Raw genomic sequence first — 25,979 nt, 5'->3', positions numbered from 1 at the left:
CTCACATGTGTAAACATTGTATTGTCTCCCTAGTGTAAGAAACTAAAATAGTAAATAAGATCCAAAAGGTACAGTAGATATTGTGCAAGGGAAAAAAACTGCTCAAAAGGAAAGAACAACTGGAATGGGGAAAAGGAGAAAAGAAGCAAGGGAAAAGAAAACAAATACAATATATATATATATATATACACACACATATACACACATATATGTACATATATACATGTTTGTATACATATACACACAAATAGTTAAGGCAATTATACTACTAACTTCTATTAGTTCATGGAGAGTAATGGTTTGTGCTTATATTGTTTGATCAGTTTTGCATGCCTGTATCTTGTAATTTGTGGAGCTACTTCGAAGATAACAATATGCAATATAACCATTGTTAATTTCCTATTATCTTGTTTTGAATTTCTGTATCATTGTTTTTGTTGTTTTGTTTTCTCTTTAAAATAAAAAAATGTACAATCCAAAGTTTTTAGTATATGCACAGACAAGTGCAGCCATCATAGTTAGTTTTAGGACATTCTCACTACCCAGAATGAAGCCTTATATCTTTCAGCTGTCACTGCCACCTTGCCTACACCCCAACTCCAGCAAGTGCTTTGCTTTAGAGTAGTGTCCCACAAAGCCCCATGTCAAAAGTTTGATCCCCAACCAGTAGCACTACTGGGAGTGGTGGAACCTGTAGGATAGTGGTGGTGAGCCTATGGCACGCATACTGCAGTGGGCATGCAGTGCCCTCTCTACTGGCACACAAGCTGAGTCATTCCAGCAGGTGATCATCAAATATTCTAGTTTAATCACAGTGTTGGCACTTTATGATAAATAAGTGGGTTACAGTCTGGGCACTTGGACTCTAAAAGTTTTGCCGTCATTCCTCTAGGAGATGAGGCCTCATGGAAGGAAGTCTAGTCATTGGCAAAGTGCTCTTGGAGGGGGCAGTGGGAGCCTGGCCATTTTGTCTGTCTTTGTTTCCTAGTTACCATGAGTGAGTGGTTTGCTCCACTGTGCCCACCTCGCCATGCCATCTCACCACAGCCCAAAACAGCAGGTCCCTCAGAACATACACTATAGCTGCCAACATGAACCAAAACAAACCTTCCTTCTTCTAAGCTGATTATCTCGGGTACTTTGTCACAATGATTGCTGATGTATTTTATGTCTTTAAAAAGATTTCCCTGCTCTGGACATTCCATATAAAAGGAATCATATAGCAGATGATCTTTCATGACTGGATTCTTCCACTTAGCACACGTTTAAGGTTTATCCACATTGCAGCATACATCAATAATTAGTTACTTTTAAGGCATATAGTCACACCACATTTTTCTTATCCACTTGTCAGTTAATGGACACTTGGGTTGAATACAACTTTTGCCTATCATGGGTAATACTGCTATAACTGTTTCAGAGACTGCTTTATTTTCATTGGTTTGTTTTGTTTCTTTTGGCTAGGAGTGGAATTTGTGGGTCATATGGTAACTCTCTTTTTTTTTTTACTATTTTCTTTTTTGGTACCGAGAATTGAGCTCAAGGCTTTGTGCTTGCCAGGCAGGTGCTGCACTGTTGAGCTACATCCCCAGCCTTGGTAACTCCCTTTTTAATAAATCCAGGAGCTACCAGACAGTGACACAAAGCAGTGGTACCCTTTTACATTCCCGCCAGCAGTGTATGAGGGTTCTGATCTCCACATCCTGGTCAAATCTTGTTATTTTATGACTTTGATTCTCACTATGCTAGTGGGTGTAAAGGGGGGGTCTCACTGAGATGTTGGTCAGCATTTCCTAGATGACTAATGTATTAAGCATCTTCTCATGAACTCATTGACCATTTCCTGGAGAAATGTCTATTCAGATGCTTGCCTGTTTTTAATTGAACTGTTTATCTTTTATTGTGTTGTAAGAGCTCTTCACATATTTTGTATACAAGTCTCTTGTCATATATGTGTTTTGCAAGGGACCTCTCCCAGCCTGTGGGTTATCTTTTCACTTTACATTGTGTCAACTTGAGAAGTTTAAAAGTTTAATTAAGTGACTCAGCAGGGGGTCAGGGTCCTCTTTTCGTAAACATCCTCATCCTGTGCAAGAGGAGGGCAGGAAGATTGTGTGAGTGCTACATCCACCCTGGGGAGGGGTGCTGGCCTGCTTACAATATAAGGGTGGGAAAAAGGCTTGCTCTCCTCCTTTTGCTCATGTTGTTTTTGCTGTCTCCTGCTGCCACGAACGGTTGTCTCTCTGCAGTGTGCCACCCTGCCTTGGAGACAGCTGATTATAGACTGAAACCTCCACAAACTGTGAGCTAAATAAATCTTTCCTTCCTTAATTTTGGATGTCAGGTATTTTGTCTCAGCAAGGACAGAAGAGTAACTAAGGCACCCTTTGAAACATCAATCTTAAAATCTGATGATGTCAATTTATCCATTTTTCTTTTGTTATTCATGCTTTTGTTATTCAAGACTTTTCTGTCAACTCCAACGGCAGGCAGGCTACTCCTATGTTTTCTTCAAAGAATTTCATAGTTTTAACTCTTACATTCAGGGTTTGATCCATTTTGAGTTAATGTATGTATTTAGTGTTGAGTAAGGCCCAACTTCATGTTGCCTATCAAGTTTTCCCAGCACTTTTTGTTGAAAAGATTACTCTTTTCCATTGGATTATCTTGCACCTCTCTCAAAAATAAATTGATAATAAATACAAAGCCTCATTTCTGGATTTTCAATTCTAGTTCATTGATCTGGTTTGTGGTTTGGATCTGGAATGCTTCCCTGAAAGCTTTGTGTGCTCAGAAGTGAGGGGAATTGGATCTTGTGCTCATCAGTGGATTAAGAGGTAAAGCCTGGTCAAAAGACTGAGTGATAGGGGGTGTGACCTGGAAAGATGTGTCTCCCTCCCCAGCTCCTCCCTTTTCTCTCTGCTTCCTGATCCCCATGGTAGGAGCAGCTCTACTCTGCAGCAAGCCCTCCTACCATGCTGTTCTGCCTAGGAGCCAGTTGGCCATGGACTAAAACTGTGAGCCTAAATAAACTCCTATAATTGTGGGTGTCAGACATTGTGTCTGAGCCATGAGAATGTGACTAAGACAATCTTTATCCTTATTCCAATATCATATTTTTTGAATACCACAGATGATGTATAGTAATTTTGATATTAGGAAGTATAAGTCCTCTAATTTTGTTTTCATTTTTTTCAAGATTGTTTTGCTATTTTGGTCTCTTGCACTTCCATATTAACTTTAGGAACAGCTTGTCAATTTCTGCCAACAATCCAGCTAGGATTTTGGTGAGGACTGTATTGAATATGTATATCATTTGGGGATTATTGCCATTTTAACAAAATTAAGTCCTGTGATCCATGAACTTGAGATATTTTTCAACTTGTTTCAGTCTTTAATTATTTTCAAAGATTTAGAGTTTCCTGTATTAGTCTCAGGTTACTTTTGTTAAATTCATTCATCAATATCCTATTTCTTTTGATGTTATTGTAAATAGAATTTTATTTTCAGATTGTTGGTTGATACTGCATAGAAAACACATGATATTGGTTTTTGTTTATTGATCTTGTATCTTGCAACCTTGCAGTTTATTAGTTCTAATAGTTTTTTTGGTTTGCCAAAAAATTTCATAAGATTTTCTCTATGAAAGATTGTGTTTTCTATGAAAATACAATCTTTGCTAATTGTACTCCAGTATTGTGCCTATATTTTAATATTTCTTTTCTAACTTACCTGTGTAGATATTCCAGGGTGAGATTGAATACAAGTAGAAAAACAATCATCCTTATCCTGTTCTTCAGTCTTAGGGGGAGCATCCAGTCTCACCTTATTAAATATGATGTTAACTGCAAGCTTTCTGTAATGTCCTTTACAGACTGAGAAAGTCTCTACAGTTTCTAATTTTTGAGGGTTCTTATCATGAAAGGGCATTGGATTTTTTTCAAATGATTATTACAAATATCTGTTGAGCTGACCATGTGGTTTTTGTTTTTCATTCATATGATTAACCAATCTTTCAATGTTAAATCATCTTTACATACCAGGGATAGATTCTGCCTACTCATATTACTCAAGGCTTGCTGAATGAGGTTTGCTAAGATTTTGTTGAAAATGTCAGCATTGTGTCCCTAGGTTAGGATACTGGTGTATTGTTTTATTTCCTTACAGTGCCTTTGCATGGTTTTTTGGAAGAGTTTATGCAGATTGGTATTAACTCCTTAAGCATTTGCTAGAACTCACCAGTGGGCTATCTAGGCCTGGGGTTTTGCTTGTAGGAAGTTTTAAGTTATTAACTCAGTCTCTTTGCTTGTGACTGGCTCATTCAGGTTACCTGTCCCTTCAGAGGTCAGTTTTGTAGTTTATATCTGCGTGGGGTTTGTCTGTGTTTAATTTGTTGGTGTACAGTTGTACATAGTAGTCTCTTTTTATTGATTTTAATTTCTGTAAAGTTGGTATTAATTTTTCCTCTCATTTCTAATTTTAATAATTCCATTCTTTTTTTATTTCTTGGTCAGTTCACTACAGGTTTGTCAGCTTTGCTGTAGTTCACACATGACTTTTACGACTGAATCACAGAAGACAAAGAGGGAGGGCAATCCCCGGACCAGAGTGGGACACCACCCAGGTAACACAAGCTCTTGAGCTCTGTCTCTCCCATGCCAGTGGTTAATCCCAAGTGTCTTCCAGACTAACCCCCTTCACCATCTCAGCCTGAAGAGGCAGCTAAGGTGACACCTGGGACTATGGGGTCTTGGGACGGTGATGAAGGTTGCAGCTGTGGTCGGTCACACTCACCGATACTGTTTCTGCCTCGTCTCCAGCTCCTTGCGCCGGTGCTGTTTGAGAATGTGGATCTGGTCATCTCGAGCAAGCTTGGCTGTGAAAGAAGTACACATATGAGGAGCCTCAGAAAGAGCAGTGGTGACATCGTGTGTGCCTAGGTTTCCCTCAGATGCCTGCTCATGCGGGTGCTTCCCATGCCTGGTCCATTTATGCTCCCCAATGCACCTTCATTTTCTAAGGTGAAGAAACAGGCAGGAGGAGGGGTGAATAACTTTGCCCTTAGACTCCGTCTAAGATCACACGCCTAATTAGTGAGTTTGCAGCACAAAATCCAAATCCCATGTCCTCCGCTGTCCTTACAAAAGGCAAATCTACTTCCTCCTCTTGCTCCCTGCCTCAGCACAAACAACGCCCCCGCCCTCGGGCCTTTGTCAGAGCATCAGATCCCCATGCAGGAGCTGGGTTAGGTTCTCACCAGCTTCCCAGGGCTGGGGCAATGGTCTTGGCACTTGTGGGAGGAGCAGTGGCTATCCTTTGCTAGGACTTTCCCCTTCCCCTAGACCCTGCCTCTGCAGGAATCCTGGGTTTAGGGCAGACCTGCCTGCTTCCTTACTGCAAGGGACAGCGTTTTAAGGTCTGTCTTGGGTGCTTTTAAACCACTGCACACAGCTCTGCCCCTCTTGTGTTGGGCAGAAACCACAGCTGACGTGGGGCCTCAGTGTGGCCTGAGAGAGCAGTGGGATTCACAGATCCCAGGTTCCTAAGTGCACTTGGTGGCTTCATGGAGAAGTGTGCAAGTCAAGAACTGGCCCTCAGGGTGGACACTGTCTGGCCCCCTGTGGTGTCTGGATGAGCCTGGGAAGGAAGCTCCATTGTGAAACAGAGTGGGTCTCCCAGGCTGTGGCTGGAGGGGCCACACCTCAGCTGGGACATAGCCTGGCCACTTAAAGCCAGGTGACCCAGAGCATGCTGCCTCGACTTCCCCACCTGAGGTGATAATGGCAGTGCTGGTGTCTCAGGGCCTCAGGAGAGGATGTGGTGAGTGCCCTGCACAGCCCTGCCCTTGGGCCAAGCCCAGTACATGGGAAGAGTGGTGATGACACTTGTGCTGTCCCCATCATGGGCCTGAGCTCCATAGGTGTCTGTCCCTCAGCCTGTCCTGCTACCAGCTCTCACTGCAGAAGTCCGGGCAGGTAGCTGAGGGCAGGCCGCTTGCCAGGGCCTTTAGAACAGGCAGGATGTGGTCATGACCATGTGTGGACAAAGCAGGTCATCTAAGCCAACTCAGCCGTGAGTGAGAGGACCCTAGATTTCCTGAAAAGCAGAGATTCATGCATGACATAGGACAGGACAGGAAACAGGAGGATAGGTGAGGATCTCCAGCTCTCTGTGGCAAAGGGTTGGATTTTAAAAACTTCCATTCTAGCAAACATTAATATTTTTATAAAATACACTAAAAATTAGAGAAAAAAAAAACATGTCTAGCAATCTGGGAGATGGGAGATGTTGAAGCTGAGATGCTAAGCTGGGCCCTCCATGAATCCTAGATCACTGAGACTTCTCGAAAATGCTTTTGAGTCAAAGGAGAAGGACTTTGGCAGATCCACAATACTGAAAATGGTGATAGGTGAAAAAATGGCAGAAAACTTCCTAAGGGTGTCAGAGCTCTGCAACTCCCAGGACGACTGAAGTGGCTCTCAGGCCAAGCGTGGATGAAGCAGCCTCCAAAAGCTTACGATTCAGGTTCTTTAGTCCATGGAATCTGCTGTGCATGCCACCAGCGTGTTTAAATATGGCTTTTAAAGAGGGCACCTGCCACCTTCATTCCTGAGTTCCATAATTCCCAAAACTCTGAATTTCAACTGAGGGTCAAAGTAAGAATGAGGAAACAAAGAAGTTCCAAGAAAGGAGTGATAGGCTTGAAGAGCAAGGCTCTTCAGTGATTTACCGTGGAGTCCTGGGAAAGGGGCAGGAATGCTGTTAGTGCAAAACCAAGAGAGGTAGGAAGTCCTAACCCCAGTAAAATGCCTGCCAGCAGTATCACCTTTGCTCCTCACAAAGAGCCAGCCCCAAAGGTGAGCAGCATCAGGGACAGGAAAATGGTTATAAATTTTGGTTTAAAAAAAAAACTTAATGAGAAGTCACCTGGTGACCAAAGAGTAGTCTTTTCTGAAAAAGGCTCATCACCCCTACAACTTCTAGATGATGATGACTTCAGCTCACTCATCCCAAAACCTAAAAGGTGTTGCTTCAGCACTCTTCTTCAAGAAGCCATTGGTGTGACACAGATGAGATTGCAGTCAGATTCTCTTATGAGAAGCCACCCTCAGAGCCTCCCAGTTTCAAAGCCTTCACCCCTCAAGGACAACTATGGCGTTCAACAGCCTGATTTGGAATGACCACACCAGCACTTGGACCAGAAATACCAGGCTTTTGCCCTATTTTTCCATGGGCTGTGGTGGCAGCAGGACCACTACCACATTACAGGAGCAGATGGACAGCAAGAAGTTCATGGGCGTGTTATTCCTACTCTATAACAAACTCCTACACTATGGCCAGGAAGATGCAGATGACAGAAGACACAGCCCAAATCCTCAAAAATTTCATTTCTCTAGAAATTTGGAAGCAAACTTGAAGAAGAAAATCTATCAAGAGGAGAAGTGTCCCATTGGGCACAAGGGACACATGGGATGCTTGTATCTGGCTTTCTGGCAAGAAGCCTAGTAGAGGATTTCATAGGTTCCCATGGTCACTGGAGACAGTGTGGTCCAAGTTGTTTTTCTGAGGGATCTTTGCCAAATTCAGAAAAATTTACAGCAAATCCTTCCCTAAGGAACTTCAGGCCTGCCTCACTAATTTCTGTGATGCTCATATGCTAAGGGCTAGACTACAGGAGGTGTGATTGAAAGAAGATCTGGTTTGGGGAGCATTTGATGTCACCCTCATTTTGCACATTACTACAATGAGTATCAAGAAAAAAATATCCCTAAGGCAGTGGCCTTTGGAGAAAAGAGCTTGGATCACTCTTACAAGTGCACCACGCCTACTCTGGAGTAGTTCAAGATATTTGAAGACAAATTACCAGTGGGCGCATCTCTCAAGAAGCCACCTGGAGTCCGCTGACCAGAGGCCAGTGAAAGTCTGCCCACCTGGCACCATGAACAAGTTTGTGCCCTCTGATTACAAGATCCAGAGGGGCCGCTCACTGGTAATTATCCAGTCATTGGCCCTGTTGAGGCACTGCAGTAACTTGTCCTTGGGCTTCACAGCAATCCGAACTTAACACTTCTGGCTGGTGGGCTTGAGAAGCTCTCACAAAGATGCTATTAGAAAGACTTCTCTTTGGAACCAAAGCTCCCTACGTTCTTCCTTGTCAGGTTCCCAAAAGCCTGTGCCATTATGCCCACCCAGGCCCGGTCCTGCACATGAGGAAGAGATATCCACAATCCAAGGAGCCACTTTGCATGTTAGCCTCCCTGTGTGAGAATAGCTGTCACCTCCACAACCTTTAAGCAGAAAGGACACAGTCAGGAGTCTTCCAAAAAAGGGAGACCAGCAGCCTAAGAAAATACAGACTAGATTTGAACTCTGCCTATATCTCAAGTTGGGATATGTTCGAGAGCCCGTTGAAACAGAAAACCAGGACAAGATATCTTCCCCTACATCTCTTCATAAGACTTCTGCTCTGGCTGGTAGGGTCAGGTACACTGGGATGGGAGGAGGCTAAGATGTTATTAAAGTTCTACCTTGCAGCCACAGTCCTAGATGGTAAATAAGAAAGTGTTCTCTGCAGCCTATTGTTGAGCAGTGAGTGAGTAGGGTCACTCTCCTGCTTGTCTTTTTTTTTTTTTTTTTTTAAATAATGTTCAAGGGGCTGGGGATTTAGCTCAGCAGCACAGCGCCTGCCTGGCAAGCACAAAGTCATGAGTTTGATTCCCGGTACCGGAAAAAAAACAAAACAAAACAAATAATAATAATAATAAAAGCAAATGTTCAAGTTTAAAAGTGAGCTAGGTGATTTGTTCTGTTTATCCTGTTTATTCCTGTAAATGTACATTACAGGAATTTTACAATCCACTTTGTTGTTAAATTGATAAATTCAGTGGCTATTTAACTTGAGATTTCTTATTTCTAAAGGCAAAACTAGCTTTTAATCTTAAAGGAAATTAACTCAGAGAAATGAAAACTAGTTAATAGTCCAGACCTGCCAAGCGAGGTGTGGGGGCTCTTAGAGCCAAATACAGTTGAGTCTGAGCCTGAGGAGATGAGTCTTGCACCTGAACTACCCAAGTTTGTGTAAATTAACTAGTACGTAATGAGGCCATCTGTTCATTGAAACTACTCTAATTTTTACATTTTAAATGCATACCACATAGAAATACTGTTCTTCAGGAAGGCTTTGAAAGCATCAACAGGACAGTAACAGAAGAGCTTCAGTAGCCCACTCAGCAAAGAGCAGTCTTCCTGAGTGTGAACTCACAATGTAGGAAAATATCAGAGTTGTGAAATTTAACTTTGTGAGACAAAGCCCATAGCTAAATATGTATGTGCCTGGGAAGTCCCAGTACTAGATGAGGCATGCCACCCTAAAAATGGAAAATCTCTTTTACCCTTGAAAATTGAATCTGTGGCAACAGAGTACCCCAGACTTCCCTAGTTTGCTCTGCACCCACTTAGCTGGATCTAGAGAAATCAGCTGACTCCTCACCAGTTAGTTCTCCACTCAGAAGCCGCTTCCACAGGGAAGCCCTCCAAGCTGCGGTCTGGGAGATAAAAGCCCTGTGGCTCCATTCTGTTTTGATCTCAGCACTCAGCCTGTGCCTGACGCATGGCTGTTAACTTATTTGCATGTTCATCAGGTATCTGCCCCCAGGAGGTTGTAAATCCACAAACTTGTTAGCCTTTTCAGCGCTTGATCCTTGATGTTAGAATAGTGCCTGGCACAGAGCAGGTAAAAAACAAATATTTCTTGGATCCATGTAAATGAAAAAGTGACCTCATTAACACCTGGACAGTTAACAACAATATCGGGAGAAAGGGTAACATTAGGAGGGGAACAGAGAAATAAACCAACATATTGCCAACCCCCCTCTCTAATCCAAAAGCCAAGGCAAAGATTACAGGCATATGGTCTAAGTTTTTTTTTTTTGGTTTTTCTCCGGTACCAGGAACCGAACTCATGACCTTGTGCTTGCCAGGCAGGCGCTTTGCCACTGAGCTAAATCCCCAGCCCTGGTCTAAGTTTTTGTTAGGTGTCATACATAATTAAAAGAAATAAAGTCAAGCTTTTATAGGGAATTGACAGTAATAAAAAATAAAACTGAGTGTCATAGATTTCCCCTTTGTTGAAAATAAGGTCTTTTGAGAAAGAACAAAGTGTTAAAAAATGAAAACAAAAACAAAACCATAGTGCTTCACTTTCTTTTGGAACAGAAGAACTTAATGCAGTGTGAAAGGTGGGATTTGACTGTGTGTTCAACAGAGACCATGAAAAGCTAAGCCAGTGTTGAGAAGCAGTTTTTTTTTCTAGGTAATGAACACTTTAAAACAGACATTGCTTAAGCCCTGCAACATACAGGGGCCCTGAGCTTGTTTTAAACAATGGTAGAAAACTTGGCCCTGTGCACATATTTTAGGAAAGTCCTGAGTTGCGCTGAGTTGCACAAGTTTTGTCTTAATTATGGACAGGGATCTGGCATGCACACCCTTTGATATATAGTTCTGTGAGAAGTATGAGGACCCACAAAGCAGTTTCTCAATTACTGAGGGAGTAATATGGGGAGTGCCAGGCTGAGAAACGCCAGCTCACCCACTCCTGGCTGTAATGTCTTTGTCCCTTACGGTGCCTCTCTCTGCATACAGTTCCAATATCCTCTTTCGTTTACCTTGCCCCCACCTGCACTCCACCAGAGAACGAAATGGCATTTAACTGTGCCTAGCACAACGGCATTACCAAGTAGGTGTTTCAGAGCAGAGTGTGAGTAAACTTTTAGTTGCTCTGAAGGGTGGAGATGCAGCTCAGTGGTAGAGCACTTGCCCAGTATGCACAAGGCCTTCGATACCCAGAGCACCCCTATAAAAAACCCCTTGCATTGGTAAATATGCACATACAACAAGATAAACAGGTGCTACGCACAATGAATGTACTTTTCCTTTCAGAAAAGACCTCTTTTTGTATGGGAAAAATACTTTTCTAACCCGTTCTCTCCCTGTAGTTGTTATAGCAAATGCATGTACTGTACTCTCCACTGTTTCTAACATGCATCCGGCCATATTCATCTTTCTTTAGAAACAGGAAGAAGCAATGCTGGCCTGTCTGGGTAGCTGAAGTCAAAAGTCACAGTCTTCACTTACTTATTCCACAAATTGGGTGAAGAACTCACCTATTCATGTTACTAGTGAAAAAAAAAAACCTTGCAATGCAAGTGTGCAAGATTTGAGGCTTTGTGTAAATAGTTTTCTATTTGAGTGATAGATATTTTATTGAAACTCCAAGAATTATCATTGAGCATTTCTGTTTGTGTGGCACTTGGTGTGGCAACTTCCTGTTCTGGAGGTGTCAGAGCCATGAGGGCAGCTGGAGATCTAGAAATTCCATTTCCATTAGTGGCCCCTAGGCCATTAGTTAGAGTCCTGGGCCATTAACAAGCTCCCTGAATTTAGTAGTCCTTCCCAGGCCCCTATATATTTAGAATTTTATTATTCTAAATAAATATTTAGAATATTTTTATTCTTAAATTTTAGAAAGGCAGAGCTGGGGCACAGCTCACTAGCAGAATGCATGCTTAGCATGCAGGAGGCCTGGGTTCCATTCCAAGCACTTAAAAAAATTAAAAGCAGCTGTTTCTGCCTTTAAAGTTCAAAAGTTTGTCTTAAGAGACGGGGGATTTTGTTTTTGCATTTTGTCTTTATTCCTATTTAACTTCAAAATTTATACATTTTTAATGTAGAATTTTTGAAACTCTTAAAAGGAATAAAGAAGGGGAAAATAGCTCATAATCCAGCCACTCTGAGACAATCGCTATAACATTTGGATTAGCTCTTTGGCAGTTTTCTGTAATATTTCTGTAATCATTGGACAATTCTAGCACAGCATTTCTGAGTCAATTTTGCTAATTAATATTTACTACCCTATTCACTTCATATTAGCATAAGCTGCTATATATTGTACTTCTCCTGAATTTGTGATTTAAATACATTAGTTTTTGTATTTTTGTTTTTCTGGACAAATAAGCTATGTTTGGCAATTCTGTAGTTTGTTTTAAACAGTCAACTTTCAGGCTGTTTGTGCTTATTCAAATCTATTCTGTGTACTGATTTATAAGACTGAGCTTGTAAAGTTAGTCTTTTCTGCTTTAGTGTGCTTTTATTCTAATGTCTTAAGCAAAACAGTTTATTTTTAATTTGGGAGGAAAATGCCTTCATCAATTTGTCTGACTGTAACTGCCAAATACATAGAATTGTGTATTTTAAAAAATTTAATTTTCCTCCAATATAATTAACACATATGCATTATGAAAATATGAAAATGAAAATGGACATATGAGGCATTCTATTATCTAGAACTCACTGTTAATATCTTCTCTTACATAATTTGGTCTCCTAGGTATGTCAAATTGCATATTCTTTTAAATAACTCATGTTTTTGTAATCATAAAACTAAGTTATACTCAACTAAAGATTTAAATGCCACACAAATTGCACCCAAAACCAATATAAAATGTTAACATTCTAGTATATCTTTACTTATGGTCTTTCTAAACAGTTGAAATGACAAAATTTGTATGTTCATTCATCAGAAGAGTTTAAAGAAGAACAACTGCAGGTCATAGAAAAAGGTTAGATACAAACAAACTTGGTATTTTTCCTCCTGCTTGAGAGACAGTTCAGCCTTAGGCTTTGTACCTTTTAATTTTTAAGGTGAGTTCAAATTTTAATTCCAAAAATTAATATTTACTGAAATTCACTGGAATAAAGAAAAGTAACATTTTTTTCTGGCCCTATTTTGCATTTAGGGTCCCTTTCGCTATTGTTTGGAATTCTTTTTATCTTTCAGTAAACATTTAAAATGTTTTTAGCTGGGCATGGTGGCACATGCTTGTAATCCCAGCACTCGGGAGGCTGAGGCAGGAGGATCACAGTGAGTTCAAGACCAGCCTGAACTACATGGTGAGACCCTGTACCCCTCTCAAAAAAATTTAAAAGATACACTAAAAATTAACTACTAGAAAAAATGAAATGAAAAAATAAATCACAGATACTAAAAATGCAAGCCTTGTTTTTACTACCAGATGTAGTGGTCACAAGCTGTCCAGCGGGGCTGGGTACCAGGATCTCCTCACCTCAAGCAGACCTGTGCCATGGTTCTGGCTACATAGGGCACCATGGGCAATGCAGCTGTCTCCAGGACACCCCTCTGGATAACTCTGAGCTCCTCCTCTCCTCCCCATGCCAGGATCAGCCCTGCTGACGGCCCCCCAGGACTGTGTGGGCCTCTGCACATAGCCCTCATCTTTCTCAAATCCTCACCCACCTGCACCTGTCCCTATCTATGTCTCCCACAGAAGAATGACTTCACAGCGGGAGAGAGACAGAAGCATGTGATCTGCAGCCTTCCGCATCCTGGCCACCCAAGATGACATGATTTTTGTGATAGTTTTTCCTGCTGTGAGGCCGAGGGATAAAAATCCTCCTAGTCCCACACATCTAGTTGAGAAACACTGGAATCTGGTTTCTTAAATCAAATCCCACATCAGGAACCATAGGGTGTGGCCTCATGTTGGAAAGACGCCGGCTACAGGAGAATTTTCCTGTTCTATGTCAGTTTTCTTATTAAAAAGGGGGTAATGATCCTCTCATCTCAGCCCACCCCAGCTTCCCTGAAGAACGAATGAGCCAGGAATGGGAAGCTCCATCCGTGGGAAGTGGTCAGTGCTGTCCCCAGAAGTGGTGCCTGGCTCCTTGTTCCTGGCCTGCACAGGTGGGTCAGTCACTCCAGGTTTGGGGCAGCTGGAGGGAGGCACAGGTGCCAAGACATGGACGTGATTCGTGCATACTAGGAGGCTGGTGGTCATCCAGGGAGGAGGGAAAAGCAGCTGCTTCTCTCTGAACCTCCGCTTCAAGCCAGCTGCAAACAATGGCATCCCAAGGAGGGACCAGCCAGGCCCTGCACCTCTGAGGGGCTTCCTGGGGAAGGGCAGGAGTTTGGGTTCTCTCTTTCAGCAAAATGTGAGACTTTGAGTTTAAGAGCTGGCACCTGTGAACCCCAGGCTTGCCATGGTCCCTCATGGCGGGTATATGGGGGAATTCTTACCCAGTCTTGCCTTCCCCAGGACCACAGAGGGCCCTGAGTCCCCAGTCCTGCTGTGACCCAAATTCTGCAAGTTAGAAGGTGACCTGGACAGATGCATACCCACAGGTACTCCTGACAGGACCCTAGTTACCCCCAGGACCGTGCTGTGGGGGCACTGCAGGACACAGCTGGTCCTGAGGCCACTCCTCCCACCTGGGCTACTCAGTGCTCAAGGAGGATGGAGTCTCCTGCAGGTGCACTGAGGCACAGCAGGTGCCCCCCAAGGCGGGCCCTCAGGCCCAGGACTTCCCAGGATACAGCCTCTGGCGTGGGTCCCAAGCTTACCTCGGCCATCCCGCAGCACGATCTCGCTGTCACCCGTGATCCAGCGGTAGCAGGGGAACTCCACATAGTCCCCATGGGGTGTCTTCAGCGTGACATACTTCAGGTACCAGTCATCATGCAGCCAGTACTTGCGCTTCTCTATTTTGACCAGCTGGATCTCGCCCAGCTCCTCATCCACAGGGATGTCATAGGAATCGACCTGGGCAGGGGGACAGGCTGTGAGCCACTGGGGTCGCTGAGCCTGACCTCAGAGGAACTAAGAACATGCCACCCAAACAGGGGCCTCTGCGGATTCAGCATCCTGAGCCAGGGGCACTAACACGACGACAGTGCAAGAAGGTCCGGGACCCCAGGAAAGGCATCCTGCCTACACGGAGGGCAGCAGCAGCCTCTCTCCAGGGTGGGCACAGAAGTGACCCGGTTAGCTGGTTCTCTCACCTGGGTCCCTCCTCCATGCATCACCACCCTACCCCAACCCCTTCCCGACCACATCTCAGTACATACAGGATTGACTCTCGCTGGGTTTTCAGGTCTTTGTCTCCTTTTGAGGGCCCCTGAGGTGTACACCTTGTACTGAATAAATCTGTGTGCTCTTCTGCTAACTTGCTTAGATCAACTCTATGGCCCAGCCAAAAATGGGCAGGGGTAGTTTTACCTCCTCCGTGGCTCATTTAGCCAAGAGTAAATTTTTTTTTAACTGATTCAGAGTCATTGCACATAAATGGAGAATGGCACGAGATTTCCATGTGTGTGTACAATATACAATGACTATACAATGACCATACTAGGTAATCACATTTCTGTTATGTCAAACACTCACTTTCCGTAGAAACATTCAAAATCATCTTTTACATATTGTGAAAATACAAATTTATTAACAATAGGCACTGAGCAGAACATCAGAACTCATCCTTCCCCTCTGCACTTTGGTTCCCACTCTGCAGCCACCTGTACTCCCTTCCTAGCTTCCAGTGACCAGGATTGCCCTCCCTCTTCCAGAAAAACCACTGACTGGCTTCATACATGAGCAAGAACACGAGGTACTTGTCTGTCTGTGCTTGGTCTATTTCACTGACTGTAATGTCCTCTAGGCTCATTCATGTTGCCACAAATGACAGGATTCCATGCTTTTTTACAGCTGACTACTATCTCACTGTGTGTGCCTATATACGTGCTACACTTTTTAAATTCATTCATATGTCCACAGACATCTCCACTGATCGCAGACCTTTAGCCAAGATTCTTAACAAGCCCTGCTCACAATGAACTACTTGGCTCATTTGGCCATGATGTTCACTGGGTGCCTGCAGCAGCAAGAGTGCGTGCTGTAGGGGGCGACAGAGAAGGCCCTGTGCCTGTGTAGATGGACACTGGTGATCTGGGACAGTGTCTGGCCTCATGTGGCTCTGGCTGGGGTAGCAAGGGTCTTCTTCAGCTCTCCAGGTCTTAATAGGACCAGGGAGGGAGGACAGATGGGAGCTCAGAGACAGGCAGCTGGCTCGCTCCAAGTCACAACCACATGCAGATGTTAAGGACAGACTGCCCCATCTCCTGGTAGGTTGCGGCCACCTTGCCACTGGAAGGTGGCGCCCTGGGTTATGGGTAGTGCTCCCACCCAGGTCCCTGGGACGGAGCTGCTCCCTACCCCCAGGGTACCATCGGACTTGGCAGCACTGCCCCAGATTCCGCATGGCCAGTGTGCAGCAGCTGGGAGCAGATAGGAGATGGGTGGGGCTCAAGCGCTGTTCTGGCCTCAGTGCCCAACAGGTTCAAGGCCTGGCACTTCCCAGGCCGAGTTTCCATGACCTTTCCTCCTGGCTGCAGAACTCAGAGTTGCGGGGACCGGGGGCAGGCTTGGCTGTTCATTCTCATGTGACTCACCATGCCCGGCCCTCTCTGTCTCTCCCGGCTGCTAGAACTCTGGGTGGCTTCCCAAGAGAACTGGGAAGCTGGGAGTTCTGCAGACCCCTGGGCTCTGAACAGATGAAGCAGCTGACATGTGGCGGCCATGGTCCAGGCCAGACACTGTGGTTGAAAGCGGAAGCTCCCTCCCCTGGCCTGTGGTCTGGGCTTGGGGCCTCAGTTAGGGACAGTCCCTGAGAACAGAGGAGCCAGGCCCATGCTGGGATGATAGGTGCTGGTCCTTCCTGGAGCATAGGCGCCTCTGTCCCTGCAGGGAGGGGACAGGTCTCATTGCCACCTCTGAGAAGAGCCCTTGTCTGGCAAGAGAGCAGGAGCCACCAGAGAGACCACATAGACAGCACACTGACCTGGGCCTGAGGGCCTCAGACAGGGCTCTATCTGTGCTGTAGGTGCAGCTCAGAGAGGAACCCGCAAGTCCAGGGTTCTGGGCCATGAGCCAGGGCCCAGGAAAGAAAGGGCTGTTTCATCTCCTGGGGAGGAGGGGGATGGGGGCCAGGCCAGAACCTACACAACAACCAGGTGCTTGGAGCTGGTCCAAAGTGCAGGGCAGGTCCTAAGCAACAATGGATCTGCAGAGACCTGTGCCCAAGGAGGAATGGAGGGTAGGGTGGCCAGAGGTACAAACTAGCCCTGGGGTCTGGGCTCTGAGCTCCCACCTCAGCTCCAAAGTGATGGCTGAGCCTGGGCCAATCGCTTCACCCTTTGGAGCTGTTTCTTCGTCTTTCAAAGGACACCACACCTAGCTGGCAGGACCGCTGAGAAATCGCAGTGGCCAGATGTCTGCATGGCCCCGGCTGTGTGGTCCTCACTCCCTACAGCAGAGGGTCTACCTGGGCACAAGAGGAGCCTAGGGCCTGCCACCATGTACATTTATCCCTGTGCGCATAGAGCAGCCAGGGGCATGTGTGGAGGGGATGCCGGCCCATGTGCCCTCATGAAGGGCCTGCTGGGAGTTCCTGTGTGGGTGCAGAAGGGGCTGCCCTCCAGGGGGATGGGCTAAGGGAAGTCAGTGTGTGGTCAGGATTTAAGAGTGAGTGGCCACCGCAGTGGCTGCAGGGGAAGTGGCTTTACTAGAGATTTTTGGGGAGTGGGTGTCTGGGGTTGAGGCCAAGAAGGCTGAGGACTTGCTACCCTTTCCAAAGCAATGGTGCAGGACAGCCTCAGGGGGCTTCTCTCAAGGGAAGGCAAAGGGGCCAGCTGTCTGGCTGGGATGGGGGTAGTGGCCCACAAGGAAAGACCAAGTTGCTTCACTGACAGAGTGGACAGCAGGGTGTCCCTTCAGTCCTCTGCGGTGTGGTCACAAGAGAATGGGGCCTCCCAGGCCCTCTACTGCACCCCGCAAGTGAAGTCACTAGACGTTCAGGGCCTCCGCTGGCCACTGACATCTCCTAGTGGTGGCATCAGGCTGTGGACTGGTGTGTCTGACCCAGGTCAGGCCTGGATGGGACAGCCAGGGCCCAACTCAGGAAATCTTAAGGATAGAGTCTGGGGTCTATGGCCTGACACCCGAGGACAAAAAAAGGCCTCCTCCAAGAAGACATGAGGCCCATGGTCAGACAGCAAATACAGCTTTAGGAAGGTGTAGGGGCCACCAGGCTCCTGGCCTCTGCTTCCTCTCTGGGGTAACTCCATATATGTGTGCTGAGACACAGAGAATTCTGTGTGGAGGATGTGATACAGGGGGCACAGCCCACATTGGGAGATCAGTGAACGCTCAACTCATATCATAGATAGGCTCATATCACAGAGAGGCTGGGCAGCTATGGGTCCCAGGAGCAATCAATCACCACCCCACGGCTAGAACTTGCACCTGTGTGAGGTCCCATCTGATCCTTGTGGCCACATCTTCAGAGAGGTGCCAGGCTAGGGGGAGAAGACCTGGCTTGGGGCGCAGCTTGACCCTGGACAAAGTGTGAGAGAGGACACCATGAGACCGCTTGAGACACAAGGAAGTTGGGGCCACCCTTGGGGACTGGTTAGATTCAGGGGTAAGGGAGTCAGGGGCAGAGGCCAGAAAGGAGGCGTGGGGGCATTTCAGATGCAGTGAGCCTCAGGAGCAAGATCCTGGGGCAGGAGCTAACTCGGGAGGAAGAAGGCCTGCAGAGGTCTTGGAGACAGAGGTGGCGCCGTGGCGAGTGAGATGTTAGAGAGACTGGGGGCGAGATGTCACCACTTCAGGTCAGGAAGGGCCAATGTCACCACGCTTGCTGCTTTCAACTCTGCTGAATTGTGGGGCTAGAACTTTGGGATTCAGTCACAAGGGGTGGCTAAGGGACAGGGATGTTGTAAGATGATGTTGCCACCTTGGGAACATCTCGGGGAGCACTGTGCAAGCCTGGGCAATGTGACCACCTGCTATCCTAGTCATACATGGGCAGCAAGCTGCTGTGTGAGTACTGTGGATGACTGTAGCAGAAGGCAAGTACTCAGGATCTAAGCATCTCTGAACAAGCACAGCGACAACATAGACAGGTGTTCTCTGCCCCACTATCACCCTGCAGGGCCACTGTCATACATGCTACCCGCGGTTGTGTGGCATGTGGCTGCATTTTAGCAAAGCGTTGGTTGATCCTTTTCCATCTGAACTTTCCATGGCATTTTAAGGAAGGGCATTTGTTCACACCAGCATCTCTGCCCAGGGACAGATGGAGGAGGGGGTCTCCACGGAGCAAGGACCTGGGCCACCCATCTTGGAGGGGGATGTGAGAGAGGGAGAGTGGGGGGCAGACAGAAGAGCGGTGCATGGCAGGGAGCCCGGGGGAGGGGGAGAGGCAGTGGCTTGGGAGACTTACTAGTAGCAGGGACAATGTAGCACAGAGCTGGAGACAGAGGGAGAAGATGGGGGGAGGCAGGGAGGCTGGAAGACAAAGGGGAAAGACAGGGCCTCAAGGAAAGAAGAGGGGACCATGTAAGCGGTGGGGCAGGTGCACAGAGCAAGCCCAAGGACCTCAAGGAAGAATTTATTCTCCACACAATTTTCTTCCCAAGAAGGAGATATTCTAGAATTTATCCTTCATGAATATAAGAATATTCACTGGATATACATAAGAAGCGTTATCATTACAAGGCTAACTCCCATTTCTTGAATATGTCCAAGAATCACATATTAAATATCTATCTCTCTCTCCCTTCCCCTTCTCCATGACTAGGGATAGAGCCAGAGCCTCGCACAGATTGGGCACAGCCCTCCCTGAGCTTTCTTCACAGCACCATTCTGGAGTGAAATGGGACTACTAAGGCTCCCCAGAAGTCTGTAGGTCTGCTGGTCTTCCGTCTGACTTGGACCTCTTTACAGTTACAGAGTTACAGAACAAAGCAACCTGTCAAATGTGTCTAAATTGGACAGCTGCTGGAAAGAGGCAATCCTGCGTGGGACCTGGGTTCTTGTGCCGCTTACAGGAGGAGTCCTTGCAAAGGATTCCTCCCTAGCCCTGACCGGAGTCACTATGTAGGTCCTGGATGAGAATAATCAAGGATTTGTACCTTGGTTTATTGTAAAAGAAAGAAAGAGACAGACAGAGAGAGAGAGAGAGAGAGAGAGAGAGAGAGAGAGAAAGGAAGGAAGGAAGGAAGGAAGGAAGGAAGGAAGGAAGGAAGGAAGGAAGAGAAAGAATGAAAGAAAAAGAAAGGAAAGAAGGAAGAGAATAGAAGAAAACTAGTTCTGTCCGTTGTTGGACTGAATTGTGCACTAGGGGAGGGAGTCATTGATCACCCACAGCCTGAAAGGATGGGATCGGCCTGTGCAAATCACCTTTTCTCTACTGTGCTGAGTGGAAGTGACTGCAACACTCCCCCAAGCAGGCAGCAAGCCTTATCTCCTCGCCAGGCTTCCTCTAGACTGCTCTTACCTCTGCCCAAGAGGGACATCTTGTCCACAAATGCCCTGTCCGGAGAAGAGGAAGTAGCTCTGGACTGTGCAAGAGCAGAATGGGGTAACTTGCATCAACAGGAACTTTCTCAAAAGCTCAGTTTTCAAAGGCTTTTCACACCAGACTGCCCCCAACCCTGTGGCACGGGAGTCCCTCCTAACTCAGTCCAAGGGAAATGTGACATGCAAATCTCTCTAGGAATTTGCCTCTGGGATCTTGAAGAGGCTTTAATCTCAACATCATTTAAATGACTCCTCAGGGTAGAGGGAAAAGAGAGAGGAGAATATTGTAGAACAGAGGCCACTTTTCATCCAGTGACCCATGATGGCCACCCTTGTCCCTCCCTGTCTCCTGGAGGACCCACCTTGGGGTCCCCTAGCTGCACACTGATGGCCTGTAGCTCTAAAAATTTATGCTGTGTGGAAGAGAACAGGGCCTGCAGGGCTTCTCTTAGAAAGGGGAAGTGACCCATCCTCTTCTTCCTCTCCTAGGTATTGTGAAAGCCATGAAAAAATGAACATAATGAAGGTGTCAATTTGGAGATATTAGACGGTGTCATCCTCCCAAATGGTGACACATCACCCTAATGCACTGTGGTCTTCAGCGCCAGCTCCCGGATTGGGGTGACCAAGTGAGACAAAGTCATGGCTATGCTTTCTCCAGGGGCATGCAAGCCAGGTGAACAGCCCTCTGAGCTTGATATGTTCTGGGTCAGTGGACAAGAGGGCTTCAGATTTCAGGGAGGGATCAAGCTGCCTGGGAGGGTGGAATCTACAGCAGTACACTATTATGTCCTTGCTGCAGGCTCTGCAGACCTGAGACACACTTCATAGATTTTATCCAAGAAATATTCAGCTGAAACACAAAACTGAGGGTTACATTCGGCGCAAATAGTGAAGTCTAAGACTTTCATGTGCATTCACTAATAATAAACTGCATAGTAAGAAGACAGCTGGTAAAGTATGTATCTTTCTAGTCTGATTCAGAAGCTGGGCACAATGGAAGGGAACAGATATTCTCTGAGCACCTGTCCGCCCTGGACATCACTCTAGTCCTTTCCTGAGCACTTCCTGTGCACCAGGTGCTGGGAGAGACGCTGAACACTGCTCTGGCCCCACTGTGGAGAAAGCCATGGGCTGGGATCTGTGCTCAGCATCAGGAGCAGCTGCTGAACCAGCCCCAGGGCCCCCCTCCCCCGCCCCAGCCCTTAGGAGCATGAAGATGGGCAGCCCTGGCTCTCCATGCCTGGCCCTGGTCTTTACTCCCCAGTGAGGGAGGCCCTCTCCCTCCTCCTCCTCCTTGTGCGCCTTCTGCTGGGAGGGGCTGAGGACTTCTGGTCCCCCACCCCACCTTTGCTCTTTCCTCCCTTTGAAGTTCTCTAGGGCCCGTCCTGAGCACAAAAGACATCAGCCACTCCAGCCACCAGAGGGGACAGGTTCCCTCTTGTCTCTCGTACCAGACAAGGCTGAAGCCAACTATTGATCCTACAAAGGGAAACTGAGGCCGGGGAAGGGACTGAGTGTGCCAGTGCACCAGCCTGAGCGGAGCAGGGCCATGCACCCCGCGCTGCACTACTCTCGCGCTGCCCAAGACCCGAGCCCCCTCCCCAGCCTGTCCTCCACGGGGTCCTCGAGAGCTCCACCCGCAGCGCCGGCCTGGATCCTCGCGACGGAGGACCCAAGCTGCGTAGACGGCTGCGGTGCGCGGTGTCACTGGGTCCCTGCCCGCCCGCAGGTTCTGTCGCCGCCCCGCGCTGTCATCCCGCCTTCCTGCAGTCCATCTATGATTCCCTCTGCCCGGCACCTCCCTCCCGGTCTGGAGGTTGCAGTCTGGTCGTCTGCAGTTCCCCTTTTGCAGGTCCTTGTCCCTGTCCCGCAGTCTCATCCCGTCCCGTCAGGTCCCGGACTCACCGCGCCACGCTCGAAGTCATTGTAGAAGGCCTTGTCCAGCAGGTGCTTCTCGCTGCAGCCCGCAGAGCCCACGAGGCTCAGGTAGATGTAGTCGTCGGTGCCGGCGAACCACTGGCTGCCGGTGGCCACGGTCACCGTGTAGGACGGCATGGCGGGGCGCCGGGGCTGGGAGCTCAGCGCCCAAGTCCGAGAAGTACTCAGAACCTGCGGGGTCTAGTCCCTCGGCCCGGCTAGCCCCCAAGACAAGCCCCGCCCAGGCCCCCAACAAGCCCCAGCACAACTCCAGCCCCGCCCCCTAATACTAGCACCGCCCCTGGCCCCCAGCTCGGCCCCTGCTTGGACACCTGCTCCTGCCCAAGCCCTGCCCCTAACCGCAAACCACGCCCAGCTCCCAAAGGTCCGCCCCACACCCCAGCGCTGCCCAGCTGAGACCCGGGTCACGCTCGGGTCTCCTCTCCGACCCACACCCCTGCCCAGTGCTTACGCCAGCATCGCCTGTCTCCGCGTCCTGTCTCCTTTGTGTGCCTTGCAGCCCCGGGACCGACTGGGCCACTTCGCCGCTGTCCTGCCTTCCTGCAGTCTGTCTACTTTTTCCTGCTGACCTGCATCTGCCTGCCCCAGCCTCTCGGACCGGCTGCGGTGGAGCCCCTGGAGGACCACCCTGGGATCGCTGCCCGCACTGTGCCTTTGAACCGGGCGGGGGGAGGGAACCCCGCCCCACCGCTCCACCGCCCTGGGGATTCAGGAGCTCCTACAGGGGACCCCAGCCCACCTCACCCAGAAGCCGCCAGCTTGTAGGCAGTGGGCAGCGCGGGGGCGAGGAGAAGGCTTGGCGTGGGGGTTCAGGTTCGGAAATAGGTTGGGTCGGGTTCTCCTGCGTGGGTCTCCAGGAAGGGCGGACCCAGGCGGGCGAGGGCGCCCCGCCCCGGGACCCGGCAGCCTGGCAAGGGGCGGTACAGGAGGTCTAGAGCCCAGGGTTTGGCGCTAGTCTCCTGGTCGAGGCGCAAGCCCTGAGATTCACTGCATAGAGCTGGGCCCAGACACACGTGAGGCGGGGGGTGCAGGTGGTCACCAGCTCCAACCCTATTGGGGGACAGGCAGAGACCAAGGGCAAGAGACTCATTTCAGGGAGTCGGACCCCAACTGTGTTCCCATCAACATAGGGAGAATAGGGCACAGCAGGACGCCTATGTCCGTCTAGAGGGGGCGCTCAGGTCCGGGAGCTGCAGATGAGGGAGGGCCCGGGCCGGGAGATGGGAGGAAGCGGGAAAAGAATCTTGGGGCACAGGGAGGACGCCTAGGGTGCAGGGCTGCCTGTTGTCCAATCCTGTCAGGGCGCGTGCTCCAGAAAACTCAGACCCCTGTGATGTGTATCTGTGGGGTTGCTCTTTAAGTCCAAGAATTAACTGGCTATTTTCTTTAAAAATAAATACTGTACATTAGCATTTCTGACAAAGGTATGAACTATGATTTTGGAAAACGTAAGAAATATAGGTTTGACACTAGCGAAATATGTAACACATAGAAAATGCATGTTTTGCAGACATTTTATGCCATTAACAGTATATTGTACTTGCAATTTTGTGTCATATTTTCATTTTGCGTATCACAACATAAATTTTCACTTGTAATTTTGTGATATTGCAACATAAATTATCACAACGTAAATTTATCACAACATAAATTTTCCTATGTAATTTCATTTAATATATTTTAACTGCAGAATGTTTAAGTATATAGATATGCTACCATTGCCTCAATTAATCCAGTATTATTGGTGTTTAGGTTGTTTTCACTCATAAATAATTCTGTACATAGTTTTTGTATGAAACATTTAAAGTTCTTATTAGGATAGGCGCCTGGAAGTGTTGTACAAACATTCTGAGACTTTTGTTACATGTTATGAAAATATAAAGACTGAACTTACACTCATGCAGAACATGGACTGTTTCATAAACACTTTGCCACCATGCGATCATTTCCCAAATGTGTCCACGTCTTGTCTTCTCTGTCTCTGCCCTAGTTCAGGCTTCTGTGTCACAGTCATAAGACCCGTTTCCCACTTAATTTTTCTACATCTAAGCAGATCAGATCAACTCACTGCCTTACTTGAAGTAGATCACTACTTCCTTTTCCATAGCCTTAAGGAGCTGTAATTAGTAGCATGCCTTATAATTCACCCACTGAAAATGTCAATTCAATGAACAGTTCTAAGAGGGAAGCTTACAGCTGTGAATACTTACATGTAAATGTATTGGGAAAAGAAACTCTCAACCTGAAAGATATCTGGGACGAGTTTGTGTTCCCTAAAATTGAAGAGTGAATTTTAGGAACAGCGGAGGTAAGAGCAGAATATATGTATTGGGGGAAAGAAAGCTTTTGTCTGAGAGAGGGACAGAAGGGGCCCAAGTGGGTTCCCAAGGATCTTGCCTTTCCTAGGGATTTTATAGAGCAAAACCATGAGGTGAGGCAGGTCCAAGGTGGGAAAAATGGGAAATCACAAGGTGGGCATGAAGTGGGACAAAACTATGGTCAACCAATAAGATTACAAGCATAATTGTTCAGGTAAATTTGATTATATCAGGATCAAATAGGGAAGTGAGTTACATAGCAAGTGGGCAAGAGTACAGAGCAGGGGCTTTTCCTGTAGGAGGCTGAATTAGTGACTCTTCCTGGCTTTCTCAAGGTGATAGAGACCTACTTAGAATATCAGTCCCTGATGTTTATCCCTTAGGGAGGTATGTGGGAGGTATGATGTTTATCCCTTAGGGAGGCATTTGTTTTATACTTGTCTTGAGGTCTGGCCCACAGCTGGAGGTGTCTGTCTCCCTACAATTGCAAAGTATCTCATTTTTCACACTAGCTCCTTCAAGGGCCTCACCCTATCTGACTGCCTATACTATTTCTATCTAACTCAGCCGTCTCTAACAAAAAGATAGAACAATCTCAAAACCCTACTGATGTAGCTCAAGGTCTGAGAAAAACAAGACCAGTGCAAATCTGAAAATAGTAAAAGTAAGAAATTGTGAAGATCAGAATGGAGATTAATGAAATTGAGACAAAAAGTAGTATCAATGAATTCAAGACTTGGTTCTTTGAAAATATAAATAAGATTGGTAAACTTTTAGCCGAACTAATGGAATTTCACATAAGAAGATGAAATCACCACAGACACTATCAAAATCCAGAGGATTATAAGAAACTATGTTGGAAGTTAGGGATATAGCTCAGTGGCAAAGCGCCTGCCTGGCAAGTGCTAGGTCCTGAGTTTGAATTCTGGTTCAAAAAAAAAGACTATTTTGAAAACATATTCCAATAAATTGTAGAACATAGAAGAAATGGAGAACTTCCTGGACCCATATGAGTTATCAAAATTCTACCAAGAAGATATAAAAACTCTCACTAGACCAATAAGAAGTGATGAAATACAAGTAATAATAAAAATTCAATAAACACTGTAAAAGCAGGACCTGATGGATGCTACACAAAGTTCTGCCAGGACCTGATGGATGCTACACAGAGTTCTAGCAGAACCTCAGGGAGGATCTAGCACCAGTACTATGTCAATTCTTCCATGAACTTGGGAGAAGCATTGCTGAGTTCATTCCTGGAAGCTAGCAATTCCCTCATACCAACACTGGACAAGGATCTAATAAAAAAGAAAACTACAGACCAATGTTCTTAATGAATACACTTGTCAAAATTCTCAACAGATACTTGGAAACAGAAAGCCACAAATCATTAAAAATATCATACATCATGACTAAGCCAACATTATTGCAGAAGTGCAAGGACACATAGTTCAGCACACAGAAACCAATAAATGGAATTCATCACATAAACAGAAGCAAAGACAGC

The 25,979-nt window shown here is 46.8% G+C and overlaps 1 protein-coding gene across 2 annotated transcripts in view; it reads right to left on the bottom strand.

Moving 5' to 3' along the window:
* The window catches only part of Alox5 (arachidonate 5-lipoxygenase), a 55,684-nt gene extending 33,322 nt beyond the window's left edge, over window positions 1–22,362 (bottom strand). For both annotated transcript variants that reach the window (XM_005411792.2, XM_005411793.2), the window contains exons 1-3: window positions 22,122–22,362; window positions 14,420–14,618; window positions 4,795–4,876 (exon numbers count right to left, since the gene is read on the bottom strand). In XM_005411792.2, coding sequence (XP_005411849.1) covers window positions 4,795–4,876; window positions 14,420–14,618; window positions 22,122–22,271 — 431 coding nt within the window. In that variant the 5' untranslated portion in view covers window positions 22,272–22,362. The remainder of the gene's footprint in view (window positions 1–4,794; window positions 4,877–14,419; window positions 14,619–22,121) is intronic.
* Window positions 22,363–25,979: the final 3,617 nt, after the last annotated feature.

The sequence above is a fragment of the Chinchilla lanigera genome, unplaced genomic scaffold (genome assembly GCF_000276665.1).
Source record: "Chinchilla lanigera isolate Chin_1 unplaced genomic scaffold, ChiLan1.0 scaffold00145, whole genome shotgun sequence".
In the NCBI taxonomy this organism is placed as follows: Eukaryota; Metazoa; Chordata; class Mammalia; order Rodentia; family Chinchillidae; genus Chinchilla; species Chinchilla lanigera.
The sequence above is the reverse complement of the archived record's forward strand: the minus strand, read 5'-3'. Positions and strand labels throughout refer to the sequence as shown.